Source organism: Colletotrichum paranaense (assembly GCF_030867605.1).
Source record: "Colletotrichum paranaense strain IMI 384185 chromosome Unknown Scaffold_4.1, whole genome shotgun sequence".
NCBI lineage: Eukaryota > Fungi > Ascomycota > Sordariomycetes > Glomerellales > Glomerellaceae > Colletotrichum > Colletotrichum paranaense.
This window is the reverse complement of record NW_026848962.1, coordinates 2,225,263-2,240,224: the sequence shown is the minus strand read 5'-3', so window position 1 is coordinate 2,240,224 and position 14,962 is coordinate 2,225,263. Positions and strand designations below refer to the sequence as shown.

The 14,962-nt window shown below is 53.1% G+C and overlaps 5 protein-coding genes across 5 annotated transcripts; 3 read left to right on the top strand and 2 right to left on the bottom strand.

Annotated features, from left to right (window-relative positions):
* Positions 1-481: 481 nt before the first annotated feature.
* Positions 482-2,285, top strand: CPAR01_05751 (high-affinity nicotinic acid transporter; the record flags this gene model as incomplete). Its single annotated transcript, XM_060490027.1, has 6 exons — positions 482-633; positions 711-1,031; positions 1,105-1,317; positions 1,379-1,800; positions 1,869-2,061; positions 2,120-2,285. 6 exons carry the CDS (start codon positions 482-484, stop codon positions 2,283-2,285), a joined length of 1,467 nt encoding a protein of 488 aa, XP_060351493.1.
* A 3,395-nt stretch (positions 2,286-5,680) lies between these two features.
* Positions 5,681-7,181, top strand: CPAR01_05750 (uncharacterized protein; the record flags this gene model as incomplete). The annotated part of the gene is made up of 2 exons (XM_060490026.1): positions 5,681-5,746; positions 5,859-7,181. The coding sequence occupies 2 exons, from the start codon at positions 5,681-5,683 to the stop codon at positions 7,179-7,181; spliced, it is 1,389 nt and encodes a 462-aa protein (XP_060351492.1).
* Positions 7,182-8,219: 1,038 nt separating this feature from the next.
* Positions 8,220-8,594, top strand: CPAR01_05749 (uncharacterized protein; the record flags this gene model as incomplete). The annotated part of the gene is made up of 1 exon (XM_060490025.1): positions 8,220-8,594. One exon carries the CDS (start codon positions 8,220-8,222, stop codon positions 8,592-8,594), a length of 375 nt encoding a protein of 124 aa, XP_060351491.1.
* Positions 8,595-8,687: 93 nt separating this feature from the next.
* On the bottom strand, positions 8,688-9,715 carry CPAR01_05748 (dienelactone hydrolase; the record flags this gene model as incomplete). Its single annotated transcript, XM_060490024.1, has 4 exons — positions 8,688-8,890; positions 8,981-9,330; positions 9,413-9,512; positions 9,577-9,715. The coding sequence occupies 4 exons, from the start codon at positions 9,713-9,715 to the stop codon at positions 8,688-8,690; spliced, it is 792 nt and encodes a 263-aa protein (XP_060351490.1).
* An 827-nt stretch (positions 9,716-10,542) lies between these two features.
* On the bottom strand, positions 10,543-11,997 carry CPAR01_05747 (riboflavin transporter MCH5; the record flags this gene model as incomplete). Its single annotated transcript, XM_060490023.1, has 2 exons — positions 10,543-11,496; positions 11,560-11,997. 2 exons carry the CDS (start codon positions 11,995-11,997, stop codon positions 10,543-10,545), a joined length of 1,392 nt encoding a protein of 463 aa, XP_060351489.1.
* Positions 11,998-14,962: the final 2,965 nt, after the last annotated feature.

Genomic DNA, 14,962 nt, shown 5'->3' with positions numbered 1-14,962 from the left:
GAAACGAGAACCCCGATGTCACCCCAGTCTCATCGCTTTTTTGGGAAGGTTGCAACAGATCTCGCGGGTGTTGATTCATTGGGACTCGGCCCGTAGCGGTCACAGGTGAAATCCCTCTCCCATCGGCCTCTAACCTTTGCGAGATGCATGCAGGCTTGCTGGTCCAGACCAATTGGCCAGATACCCGAGTGCGTGTCCAACCTCCTGTCTTACCTGCATGTTCCATTTTTGAATCCTTCCAGGGCTAGATCCAGTCAGCCTGCGTGCTGCTTGCCCTGCTGGCGGTGGCAATATCACTAGGGCTTTGATAAGACGTGCTGACAGGGAGGTTTAAATCTTTGGTGAGGGTTCGAGATGGAGTTAAAAGCTTGAGTTCGGCAGTCGCATCCTCCCCCGCAAAGCCAAGTCGTCTGCCCCAGAAGTTCGTCTGATCTGGTTTCCTCGGTTTTCTGTCCTGCTCTCGAGCTACTCAATTGTCAAAATGGAGTCCGACAGCGCCCAAGTATCAGAAAAACACGCTCGCACCGAATCAATCGAAGTTGGCGAGTCGCAGCCCTTCGACCAACATGCGACTAAGAAGCTCTTGAGGAAGCTAGACTGGCACATCATTCCCTTCATGAGTCTGATCTACCTGTGAGTCGTCGCACAGACATAGCGCCAATGCCACCACAGCATCCGGCCATGCGACACTGGTACTAACCTGGATCAAGACTCTGCTTCCTTGACAGGACGAACATTGGAAATGCTAGGTTGGACCATTTGGAGCAGGACCTCAAATTGAAGGGCATTCAGTACAATGACTGCCTTGCCATTCTCTTCCCGTTCTACATCGCGGCCGAGATCCCGAGCAACATGATGATGAAGCGCCTTCGGCCGTCGATCTGGCTGACATTCATCATGGTCTGCTGGTCTGCGTCGATGATCGGGCAAGGATTCGTGAAGGACTACTCAGGGCTCATGGCGACTCGCGTATTTCTCGGGATCTTTGAGGGTGGTCTGTTTCCCGGCGTCAACTACTACATCACGCAATGGTGAGGCCTCTCATCTGATGCTCCGATGAACACGTCCTTGGTGTGGACGAAGCTCTAACAAATGGTTGCAAAGGTACTGCCGACACGAATGTGGCTTCAGAATGGCTCTCTTCTTCTCAGCAGCGACTCTCGCCGGTGCGTTCGGTGGTATCCTTGCGCGAGGAATTGCCGAGATGCACGGAGTAGGCGGCCTCTCGGCCTGGGCATGGATCTTCATCCTCGAGGGTCTTCTGAGTATCTTGGTGTCCTTCACTGCGTACTGGGCAATTTACGACTATCCTGCCACGTACGTTGAAAATTCAGACAACGATGGATGTGGAGTATGAGCTGACAGTCATCATTAATAGAGCACAATTCCTTTCGGAGAAGGAGCGATCAGAAGTCCAACGCCGACTGCAAGTAGACTCAGGCCACCTATCTAACGAGTTCAACATCAAGTATGTCTGGCAGGCCATCAAGGATTGGAAGATCTACATCCACATGCTCATCTGCATGGCGGGCTTCTGCCCCATCTACTCGATTGCCCTTTTCCTACCAACCATTATCAAGAACATGGGCTATACCTCCAACACCGCTCAACTGATGTCGGTGCCGCCGTATTGCTTCGCTTGTATCTTCACGATCGCCGCCAGTTGGTATGCGGATCGCGTGAGACAGCGTGGTATTTTCCTGATGGGCTTCCAGTTGGTGGGAATCCTGGGCTTCGGTCTCTTGGTCGGTACCAGCAAATCCTCTGCGCAATATGCCGGCACCATTTTTGCCGCCATCGGTAAGCTTCTACACCCGTCGTCCTGATGGGGCGCAAATCTACCTACATGCTAATCTATCATGACTAAGGCATCTATCCTCAAATCCCACTTGGTCTCGCCTGGAACAGTAGCAACATCGGCGGAAGTTTGAAGCGGGGAACCGGTATTGCGATGCAAGTCATGGGTGGTAACTGCGGCGGCATCATTGCGTCTTACGTCTACCTTAGCCGGGATGGACCTCGCTACACTACCGGCCACAGCATTCTCATTGGCTTTGTGAGGTAAGAGAGAACCATAATGATACGTTGGCCAGTGATGACGCGTGCTGACTTTGCCTAGCATGGCCTTCTTCTTGACGTTGTTGATGACCACATGGTGCAGAAGGGAGAACGCCCGCAGAGACCAAGTTGCTAGTGATGCCGGAGTGCAGGAGTTGACTGCAGAGCAAAAGGAGCTGGAAGCTGAGCTCGCAGATAATGTGCCGTGGTTCAGATACACGATCTGAGAAGTGTGGTCTGGATGATCGCCTCTCTCTCTCAAAGGGCTGAGGCTATAGGGATCAAATAGAGGGGCAAATCCATCCTCGCAGGTTGTTCGGCGCCTTGTCTGACGGTATTTTGCCCCGAAATCAGATCGTCCGGTGATTCCCTCGGACCCTTTGTATAGGCCAGGAACGGTGCTGTGTAGAGGGATTATGCACTCAGCGACTGGCAAATAGAGTAGGCTCCACTGAAGTCTCGGCCACGATCCGGGCTCTGGTCATTGGAACCTTTTTGTAACGAACTCAGTCGGATCGCAACCCTAAAGTCGGGAAGATCTAATCGCTACCGTCGCTATTATAGCTCTTCTTATTGACACAGGTTCTCGGCAATGACATCTGACACCTCCATTTTCGGTCCGAACAAGTGAGAGCCGCTACGTCCCATGTTTGTGTGAGATTCGATGCGGCAGTACATTGTAGACGCCAGCAGGCGACGTGGCCGACGAAGGGGCCTTTCAGAAACCTGGGCGCCGCGGTGGGTGGTGGGCGGGATCAAAGTAAGCTTTTGACGCTTCGTCGATCCCGGAGGAGTCCTTGCGCGGGACGAATCGTTCCATCGCGCTTAATCTGGGGCCTAAACGACGTTGAAGGAACATGGAAGCCAGGATGGCGGTTTCAGAACAAGGGACTGTTTCCGCGAGAATGTTGGTGGTTTGAACTGACTGACATTGTCATGAGAGACTCGGAAACTTCTAACCAGTCGAGAGCGAGCGAGCAGAAGAATTGAGAATGATCCAAACATGTTTGGTCGTTAGACAGCACGATATCGAACCTTTGCAATCATCAGATTGTATCCGTCATACCCGGTGTACGAGAATCTCCGGGCAGCTCAGCCACTTCATCGCCTAAGAATGACAGAACCGACCGGTCTCGAACGTCATACGACAACGAACACGACGAATGCGACGAACACGACATGACCAAAGACGTCAGTTTCCGAAGCCAAGCCACAAGACTACAAAGCCGGAAATATGCATGGACTTTAGAGTATGGCTAGGAGTAGAGATTTTTGATCTCTGTAAGATAAAAACCCGCGAGTCCGTGGGGCTATGTTGGTTGCGCGATCAAATGGATACAGGTGAAGAATGATAGGTACCAGGGCACAGAAGATCATTGTTCTTCTAGAAGACTTTTTCAGGGTTCGCTCGGTTTCGGTTTCATCGATAGTCTCCGGCTCCGTGGCTAGTGGGCTCGCGCCACGAAAAATGCTTAGCTAGCCTAGCGCCCCACGATGGTAGATGAGCTGATTTCCTTTGAGCGCACGTCCTTGCCGGTAGAATGGGACATTGGGCCGTTTTATGCCCTCGATGGACCTCGTTTGGGATATAACTCGGCGAGGTGGAATGCAGCCTTACAGATAGTAGTCTGTAACGCCCCCGGAAAGGTTGTGGCTATCCGTAGCAACAGGTAAGCTACGAGGGGGAAAGGGGAGGGATGGCAAGTGTGCCTTGCTGCCGGGCTGACAGCCGTCAAGAAAGATTTGGATTGATGGACACAGGGGACCGGGTAGTAGCGGGAGCTTAGGGTTCATGGAGGTAAAGGGGCATAGCAAGGCCCCGTCCTGCCCGTTAACCCCGGAAGCCTAACACAAATCTCGTCGCCGGGATCACGGCGTGATGGCGTGGGCACTGGCCAAGACGGGAGGATAATTTTGGGAGGAACCTTGGTAGGAACCTTGGTGACAGAATGCTATGCTGCCACACTGACTTATCTCATCTGCGTGGACGTTGAGTGGTTGAGCGGCGTAGAGGATCCTAGCCATACACGTATTGCCTGTGGTGCGTTGCCCACCCAATACATGTATTTGGGTATGCCACTCCACGCAACGCATGTCGACGTTTGATGGAGGCTTGGTGGAGGAATTGACGTCTTGATGCCGTGGCTCTTGGCCACATGAGTGATATTCAGGTGTGCATGTCTACAGATACCTTCTAGTTGGTGGTAGTCCCCTACTAGTGCTTCCAACGGGTAGGATCAGAAGCCCCCAACCCGACGTGGATCGTCATTTAGCGAACATGGATCTGGAGAGAGGTGTTGAATCTTTATTAGAGTGCTGCCCCTCTCGTGGCACCCCTGAGCCTAAGCCGGAGCCTGAGCCACCAGCACCATTGGCACCACATAGGAAGAGTCCTTCGGTCTGATGATAGCTTAGACGAAACGTAACCGTACACACCGACACACACCACTCTTGCTTCTTTACAATCCTGCCCATCCCCTCCCTTCAATCTCTACACTCAAGAGTCAACAACAGAGCTAGGCTCCAATAGGAACGGGCAGCATACGGCCTTGTTCGTTTCACTTTCTCCACGCACACGCCATTCCAGATCCGTACGAGCCGCTATGTTATTGTGTTTCTGACGCACGCACCCGTGCTTCGGCTTGACTCGTAAGCAAGGCGCAGTTTGGAGCCAGCTTTTCTTCAATACCCGCCCCGGCGCTGCCCAGTACGGGACGGGGCAGACTCACTCCCAGTCACTCCGAGAATCCCAAGAACCATCTTCCCCGTCTAGGTCACTGGTCACTGCTTCGCTCGCGTCTCCCTTCACGATATAACTCGAGTGGCTTGCTCCGCGCTTCGATCTTGGGCGAATGTCCAAGACCGGCCCCATTCGGATTTGAACTCAACCACGGCTTCGTCGCGCCAGCAAAAGCTTCCTCCCCGACGACAGACAGGACTGGACCATAGATACATCACATCACCACAACTCGCACTCACCTTAGTAACCTAACTTTACCTTACACTACATCCATCACTTATTCACGCTACCGTCGACACGCGAAGCCATTACCTCAGCCGTTCCGCTGCAGAAAATACCACAGACCATCTCCGGCCCCGGCGCTCATCTCCCCGACTTGCCTCTCCTCTTTCAGTCCCAACCTATTCACCATTTACCATCCACCAACCGACCATCCATCCATCCTCTCAACCCCACATATTCGCTTTCGGTCTCCTCGACCTGCTTGTCGAGACCTCCAACGACACGCCAAACGATCGTTGTCTACGGTACCTTTAGCGGACCGCGCCGCTCTTGAAGTGAAGAAGAGCCACATCTTGCTGACATCTCGTCACCGGTACTCAACCGATTCGTCAGATTGCCGCCTCCTTCCCCTGTTCATCGCTCTCATCGGGTTTCTGTAGCAAGGGGGTTTGAGGTCTAGGTGTCCCCCCAAATCGTGAGGGTTCTCTTCTGGCAGCCCAAAGGCACATCGCTCGCCTGTCTGGGGTCCAGCCTGCCCACTCTTCATCGGACGCGAGGTTGGGGAAGTTACGGCAGTGTTGTCCCTTTGCGCCAATCTAGGATAAGAGCCCAGGTCTTAGAAGGAATAGCGAAAGGGCTGCTTGTTCTGCTTGCTGCAAGATGCCGCGCCTAGGGTACAAAAAGTCTCGCGGTGGCTGTGCAAGGTGTAAACAGCGTCGCGTAAAAGTACTTACCACCTTTCATCCATTCGCATACACATGCACACTCGTCAACCTCTCTACCACTCACAAACCATCTTGTATATTGAACGCGGCCCGGCTGACACTTCTGAACCCAGTGCGATGAGAACAAGCCGTGTGGCGCCTGTATCAGGCACAACACCCAGTGCAGTCTTCTTGAGGGCTCAGTGGACGGAGGCTCCGGTGACAACATGAGCTGGGAGCCGACATCCAATTCTAACGCAGCGGGACTTTCAAGAGTGCCGAGTTTCCAGCGAAGGAGCTCATCGCGAAAGGGGTCCAGCGGCAGCCGCAAGACGCAAACGCCATCAATCAGTCCGATAGACCACTCATTGACGCCGCCTAGTCTGCTCGAGGCCACCCTCAACCTACCAGCAGACTTCGTCAGCGACCGGGGCTCATCCATCGGAAATAGGAGGTCATCTATCGCCGCCTCGAGCCCTGACCCCTTTCCTTATTTTGTCAAGTTCTCAACCGAGCCCGTGGAACCGGTTCATTTGAGCAAGTGGATTACAGATCTCGAGCTGATGCACCACTACTCCACGGCCACTAGTCTCACGATGCCCAGGTCATCAGACGTGAGCAGCATCTGGCAGTTTGAGGTACCAAAGCTTGGTCTGACGTACATGTTCCTGATGCACGAAATCCTCGCCATTGGTGCTTTACATCTGGGTTATCTGCACCCGGAGCAGCGCGAGTCTTATGCCTTGCATGCCTCACAACATCAAAGCGATGCGATAGCGGGCATGAGAGAGTCACTCATGAACATCACGACCGAAAACTGCCACGCTCTGTTCGCGGCGTCGTCATTACTGCTGCTCAACGCATACTCCACTTTCCCATATCAAAGGGGAGCGCCCCATTCACAAGAGGCACCGACAGTCGACGACGTCCTCGACGTGTTCTTACTAGTGAGAGGGATGAGTCACATCCTATCATCATTCCAGCCCTCTATCCAGAGTGGGCCATTTAGGAACTTCTTCACAGAGGTGGTCACTCCTGCGTCTACACCGTTGCTAGAGGCAGTCACACAGCACCTCGAGAACCTCCAAATAAGCTTAAAGACATCCAGCGCCGACGAACCGACCAAAGCCATCGTCAGCAAAGAGATTGACGTGTTTCTCGGGTGGATCATGCACGCCGTCGAGACAACGGCGTTTCCAGAGCTGCGGGTGGCCTTGACATGGCCGATTAACCTCACGGAGGAGTATCTGCAGCTGCTGCGGAACCGCGATCCGGCGGCTCTAACTCTGCTAGCTTACTATTCAGTCGTCGTTCGCTCGACCGAAGCTACCACGTGGTTCATGCAGGGATGGGGCATCAACTCGGCGCGAGCGATAGTAGCAGACTTGGATCCAGAGTGGAAAGAGTTGGTCAAATGGCCTTTGGCATTCATAAGCGATAGGAGTATACAACTTTAGTTGTTATCTAAATAAATCAAAGAACAAAACATTTAGACTACCATATTCCGCTCATGCCCTGATTTGCCTCGTCGGAGATCACACTAGCTCTGCAGATTTGAGAGCAGAGTCCAGACAGTCAGGGCTACCGCGGGTCCTACGAGCCGTGTATGATGATCTAGTGCTATTCTACGACTCGGCGGTGTCGTCAGATTCCGCCGCCAAGTAACAGCTGTTCCGTTGTTCGACGTCTACCCGATTACCCGTTCGTCTACATCTTTTAGGCTCGAAAGTCTAACGAGCCGATCACCAAAAGCCTAAAGGTTTCGGCCGAGCGGCAGCAGAGCGCATTGCGGGCTACAGTGGCCCGGAGATGTCTTGGCGACTAGAACTCGTTCGACCTACCTACTAAGGATAGAACTCTTTAGCATTGAAGGTAAGGCATATTCAACTACTTCGTACAGAAGCTACTAGGAATACAAATGAGCTGTAGAGTCAGAGTGTGAGCGATCTGAAACGATCGAATCAGGAACAAACGGGTTGTACCTCAAACCCCGAAACCGAAACCGAGGTAGGTGGGTGCGCCTGGTTTGGTGCTACGACTAGTGGGGGTGTTGCGAATGTGCGATCGTCCTGGAAGCTTAAGTGATCCGACCTAGGGATAATACCTAGCGGAAAGTGAGAATTGTAAGGCTGATTATGACTCTGCCGCCAGGTCTAAGCACTGCTTGACGCGCTGCATAAGGCTCGTCACTACCTTTGTAGCCCGTTGTCCCCCGGAGAATTTGTCGGCAGGCTGCAGCTAGGGGTCCCCGATGACATTGGATCCTAGGTTTTCGCTCGAAAAGAAGCCACATGAGGACCATGACGTCTGAAGGGATAAAAAGCTTAATGATGCTAACTGACGCCGCGGACGGCAATAGTCGGATGAGGATGAGGTCTAGACGCGTCTAACGCGTGGGATCACAACTATGGAAAGCGAGGTGCATCTTCTCTGACTGGCCAAGTTAACAAGTCTTAGCTTCTCCGGTTCTGCGGTCATGCCGATGAATCTTGACGATGGCAAACTTGCCAAGTTGTTCTCGGAACTTCCGTGCCTATTCATACATCTCCTTGGGCAGAAGAATTCTACGAGTCCTGCTGCTTACAGCGAGGGCGGCCATGTTGCTGATGAGCTGTTTGCTCTCGCATTCAATAACGTTTCCTGGCAAGGCTCTCGACGTATCTCCTTGGAGCGGATTCGAACTAGCCCTCTCTCAAGTAACCTCATTATCGCCGCTAACATATCAATTTTACCTCCTGGTACAGGTACAGACGATGAGACGAACGATTAACCTCATAGTACGATTCGCGAATATTCCAGACGAACAGACGAAAACGTATACACATCTCTCCATCCATACAACATTGACAAAGCCTTCGAAGCGCGGGTGACTGTTGGACTTCAATTGTTGAAAGCAATCAGTACAGTCGGGATCATATTTGGACGGCAAACTTTTCGGATATGTACAAGAATTATAGGCTCGATCAAGCCCAGGTGTCAAAGAAGCGAACAGCCTGGAAGAAAGCCTCCTCCTTGCCGAACTTCTGTCTGGGGTCCGAAATATTGGCGCGAACGCCGAATCCATGCGAGGTACCACCATACACAGCGAGGGAGAAGGGCTGGCCAGTCTCACTGAGGAGGGCCTCGACCTCGGCACGACGAGCGGGTGACATGAGGTTATCAGTTTCTACAGCGGCATTGTCAATAACAAGGAACAGTCCAGGTACCCTTCTGCAGGTGCCCTCCTGGGAGGAGAGGGGCCGGGATTATAACGTACCGGCGGCAGCGACACTCGCGGGACCAGTGATGGCCGTAATCTCCCCATCGGTAAGAAGACTCGGGTGCGCGGCGAAGCCGACATCAGCGCCCTTGCCCTCGGCGAGGACGCGGAAAGAGTAGCGGCCTCCGAAGCAGTATCCCGTGACGGCGACCTTGCTCACGCCGAGTTCCTCGCGCAGGTACTTGATGGAGTTGGCGATGATCGGGTCAGTGACGTTGGGTCCGTGCTGCGCAAGGAATGCCGTCGTGTTGAAGCCGGGGATGTTGATATCGTTCGGGGCGGGGCTGCCGTTGAACAGGTCCGGCGCGACGGAGATGTAACCGGCGCGAGCAAAGCTGTCGGACAGGCTGGCCGTTTGTGTTAACATCGGTATTGGCACGACGGTGCCATATGGCGAGCCGAGGTCTATGGCTGGTATAAGCTACTCACAGCTTGTTTTGCGCGAGCTGGATTCCGAAAACGTCGGTCAGGTAAAGGACTCCAACAGTCCTATTACCTCGCGTGCTTGGCTTGGTGACATATTGGGTCACTGCATACAAATCGCGTCAGCTTGTGCGCCAGATAGACGTCGCGACGAGATTGAAAAGACTCACGCCCATTGTACTTGACCTCCTCGCCAATTGGAGTGCCAGTGTGGGCAATGGCGGAAACGTCGGCAACGGGGCACTTCTTAGCAGCATTGGTCAGAGATACGAAGCCTAGAAGGGCTGCGACAATAGTTTTGCTGAGCATCTTGAAGGTTCTGGACTGGAGGTAAGTCAATCACAGAGCACGGCGGAGACCGGATGGAGAAAATGGGACGGGACGGGATAGCCCAACATCTTTTTAAGATTTAAGCTTCTCCCCGTTCCACGCGTCTAATGATTACAAATAAGCCAGATCGGAACCTATTTTCTTGGATGGTCATCCGCACGGAGATACGGGTGGTATCTTGGAGATATCCTTTGCCAAGGCGGTAGACATGGCGCAAGACCCTTGAAGACGTCATCCAATCCTCTAGCCGTGTGCTCCGCGTCTCCGCAAACACACCGTGAACGGTGAAGGATTGAGAGTTGCCGGGGCGGGGAGAAGGTTCCAGTCTGGGCCCAAGGAGGAAGCCGAGCTTTTTCTTCTCCGCTTCAGAATTGTGCGCCAATCATTGTGCTCGGTGCCCCTGTTTCGATGGTGGCTTTGTTTGCTTGTTCAATGTTTAAATGCAACATTGATGGACGTGATGATCCTTGGATTCTCCCAAGGCCAAGCCGTGCGGCAACGGGAAATGAGCATCGTTTAGGACGGACTGCCGTTATTTAGATGAGGGGTCCGCGTGGGGCAATTGCGACTTATCAATGGCCGGCTCGCTGCCGAATCGGCAAAAGCGTTGAATGTTGAGTCTTTATTACTAGTTCTTAGTAAGGTTTCGGTAAGGGTATTCATTCATCAGACTCGGTCAAAATGATCCAGCCTATCCAAGTCTCCATGACGTAGACCACCATGGCAGCAATTCTCTCTCAACAACCGTTATGCCGTATCTCAGCTCTTGAATACCAATGCTGGCTAGCTTTCATTCAAGCTTCTTCTCAGACAAATCCTAAAAGACCCTCAGTAGTGAACAGCTTTGCGCAAAGCGTCAAAACCGCCCCGACCATGCAAATGACGCCGCCAAACACGGAAATCTGGTCGTAACCGTGGTACCGATTGAGCAACGCGCCGCTGACCGGTGGCCCAATCAACACAGCAATTGATGCGAATGCGATGCCCATTCCCATATAGGTGCCGATATCCTTCGGCGTCTTTGGGCACAGGGTGAAGACCACGGACCCTCCTGAGATGATGGCGCCAGAAGTGAGACCATACGCTGCGGCAAAGCCAATGATTCCAGCCTCAGTCACTGCCTTGGGCCAGCAGAGAATCGAGATGGCGGTTAACAGTCCTGCAGTGAATAAGATGTTGATGCGACCAAACTTGTCGCCGAGGACGCCTGGAATGATGCGGCCGGGGATCGAGGCTCCGTTAATGACTGCCACCAAATATGACGCTAGTGACGGGCTCAAGCCGTGATCGATACCGAATGTCGGCAAGTAAAAGAAGGGGATGAACATGCCCACAAACATGAGGCACACGCCACCAGTGAGACACAGAAACAGCGGCTGTCGAAAAGCTTTCCAGATGAAGAACTGGCTCCTTCGAGGGGGGAGACGGGCCCTGACGGCGACGGACGAGTATAAGAGGAATGGCATCATGATGAAGCCGCATATGCGAACGGCCCAACCGAATCCCAGCGTGTCCAGAAGCTCTGAGAGAACGATGGGGAAGACGACTGCGCCCAACGAGGAGCCGGCAATGGCGAGACCCATGGCTGCTCCTCTCCTCCTCTTGAAGTATTGAGGCGTGGCGGCCATTGCTGGGAACATGATCAATCCGTTCGATAAGCCGCTGAGCACACCTTGAGCGAGCATGAACTGCCAATACTCGTTGCACAAGCTTGTCATCATCACTGAGAAGATGTATACTATCGCGGCGGGACGAATGACCTAGTCAAGGTTAGCATCTTCTCGATGGCGATACCAGCACGCCTGTGTCTTGTGTGCACTCACCCATGCGCCATAACGGTCAAAGATTGGCCCTCCTATAGCACCAGACGCAAACACCAAGAATGCCTGTATTGATCCGATCCACGATATGTCGTCTGGCGTATGGTTCGAAAGTTGATGGCGCGTGTAGTACGCTTGAAAAACGCCAAACGAGTTGGTGTACCCCAGAGAGCAGAACAGGATGGCTGCTGTGCCGGCCGCCACTGACCATGCTCGCGTGCCGCCTTCAGGGAAGTCATCTTCAGCCGATTGAATAACCTTTTCGTGTTTCTCCTGCTCGCCTGATCGTCCTTGGTCTGTCGATGGCGTTGACTTACTCTTCTCCGACTCGGCGCGCGACTGTTGAAGTACTTCCCCGCGACCCTCGCCCGAATTGGCTCTCGACGGACCGCCCTCGACGATATCCTTCATCTCATCCTTGGTCTCGGTTGGTTCGTTCATTGTTGCGTTGTTCTCAGAGAACTATGTGTCTTTGAGAGATTCGAGAAGCTTGGATCAGCTCCATCCTCAAACTGGGCACAAACACGGCGCGTCGCTGTCTATTGAATGCCACCAAGACCTCCCGCACCTCGGGACCGACTGCCCGCGGCCACCGTCACGAGATGCCCACCTGTGAGGCGTACATGAACTTTTGAAATCTTCACGCAACATGTGGGCTCTGTTTCTGCAGCTTGGCAGCTAGTCGGGAGGAACGTGCCAGTCTGAGCCCTTGGGACTTCACCGATCGACTTGCTTGACTGCGGCTACGGCACGGCCGAAAGCGCACGTGCGCCGGCGAGCTCCCGGAGGCTGATATGTTTACAGTCAGTTTGAGAAGACGCAGCCCAGCCCGACGGGAGCCCCGTTAGAGGCGGATCTCGCAAGGCCGTGGCATCTGCAAGCTCGTTGGAGACGTTTTAGGAGTGACAATGACTTCATGGTTGGCAAGTGGCATAAGCTCTGTATACTTTAGGTTCATGACGCTATCCACGGTTCACAATCAACGTCGTCTGATCACGAACTCGCAAGTACCGTGCAGCACTGCAACTTTCTCAAACAGCACGTAGCGTACTTGGATCGACGCCAAGGGAATGCGAATGCGGTCCTCGACACTGCAGCTCCTGTCGATCAATAGTCCCCGACGCAGGCTGTACGTCTGCCCTCGCATGTTTACCTGTGTCATCATGACCAACAACCTTAAATCGATGAAAGCACTCGTCTGTTGCGTCCGCACCCATAACATGACTTGTTGCCTATATGTAACTCATGCCCCGAATTACTCTATCGTTCTTTTGGTGTAGCAAATTCTCGTACACATTGCATCCTTCACGAGTTCACCAGAATTCAACAAGGTTTTACCCTCATGCCTCTGACCCAGGCTTGGGGGTCGACGAAACCTTCCAGGCTTATCCAAATCTCATGGAAAGATGATTGCGCTATGCCGATCAAAGCGTTTGAAGACATAGCGAGCTCTTCGACAACAGTGAGGTGGCTCATCACAGGTTCTGATCCCGTCAAGGTCCTACCTTATCAAATGGCGGGCGCAGTCCGTGTGGTTGACAGACTTCGGAGTATGGGTTGAAGTCATCCTGTCTCTTCGGAGATGTTGGGTCAGCTATGGTGCATGTTTCTTCGTATGCAACGAGTCTGCGCCTTGGTGGACTTGCAACAGCTGAGTTATGCTCATCTGCCCTTGAGCTCACTCTGTCCTTCCGAACTTCTCAGCCTAAACTGAGTCCAACGTTCATTCGTCTGAGGTCCTGTAAACGCCCTGCTTGCCAAGCCGGGTGAATCTCTTCATCCGACACAGCTATACATTTACATTAGATGCTGTGGATGCTCAGACTACACCGTTGACTCCCAGACGAGTCGTTCCGCGTTCAAAGTTGTCAGGTTGACGGTTGTCACACGAAGAAAAGAGCAGCTCCAGACAACACCACGAGCAGGCAGATACTATGAGGCCACCAATGCTAAAAGCCCCGTTCTCTCCTTCCAACCATGACGTAACTTAGTGAGCGCCATGAGAAGCTAGGGTTAAAACTTTAGGTGTATGTTATTTGAGACTCTCAATCCTCCGAAGGCTAGGCCAGGGAGTGAGGAAGGTCCGGTGACAGTAGACTCAACGTTGGACACTTTACTAACGCGCATCATGTAATCTATACACAGGTTACTTCGTCACATAGAGAAAGACTTGGAGAGCATGTTGCATTCAATGTCCTGGTTCCGGCCCTCGTTTCGACTACCTTACCTTGAAGGTCAGCCTCAGCTAGGCCATACGCAACTGCTCCAACCTACGTGTATGAACATAACCAATACGCAAGTTGGTCTTCAATGAGAGTTCTTCCCACTTTACTAGGTAACTAGGCGGAGTTTGCAAAACATGAGAGAAATGGCGTTACATCGCAGATTCCAAGAGGAAGACACATTATCACCGGCAAAGTCACACATGACGAACCCCTTAATATGGAAAAATGGCATCACGAACGGAGCTCCAACCTCCGCGAACCGCGATGTTTGCCCGTCTACCCCGCTACGGAACCAAGGGGTCACAACTATTTAGCCCCGGCTCCCCTGCGATCGCTGCACGCCGAGACTCACGCCGAGACTCACCCCGCAGATCCCCCAGACGCCCGTTCGGCACAGACTTCGAGCCAAGAGCAAGGTTTCGGACAACGCAACGTCTGCCGTCCATGGGCTGTCAAGCAACTGGTGGGTAGCCACCTATCTTTCGACGATGCTGAGTGAGGTTTTCTGTCTGGAGGTCCGGTTGGCTTGACACTCCTCAGCACCAGTCTCCTGAAATTCCCGCTTGTTCCGTCTGCGCATTTCACAACCAGCCTTCGTTGGTAGTCGCCAAGAAAGCTTACGATGTGAGTAATGGCATACTGTATTCGTGTCGCATATCCACTCCTGTCACCTTGACTGACTCTAGCTGCGTAGCAGAAGGTAGATTGCCTTGACGGAAGTACTTGAAGGGTGGTTCAAGCCTCGAAACATCCGCATATACTTGTCGTCGTGGCTCGGTAGGCCATGGAGCTGCTTAGCGCCAATGGACACCTGGTAATATGCTGTAGGGTTCAGGAAGATACCTTCGCCGAGCCTTATTATCCACACAAGTCTGCTTCGACGTTGATCAAGCTCCGACACGGGCAAGGGAGCCCTGCCGGACAAGTTCGGACGGTGGCCTAGCGAGAGCCGAAGACAGGCACGATCGGCAAGGTATCGCGGCCGTTCCTGGCGACCGTCGTTCACCTAATCCCGTACGTCCCGGAGCTATTTGCTCAGTCTTACCGCCGCCGAGATCTTGGCTCTTGGAACCTTGACTTGGCTCTCCATCACCTGGCTACCACATAACGTTGACTCTCACCAACAAGCCAATGGAGTAGACCTCCTCTCTGCTTACAAGACCTTGGCAGTCTGTTGATAT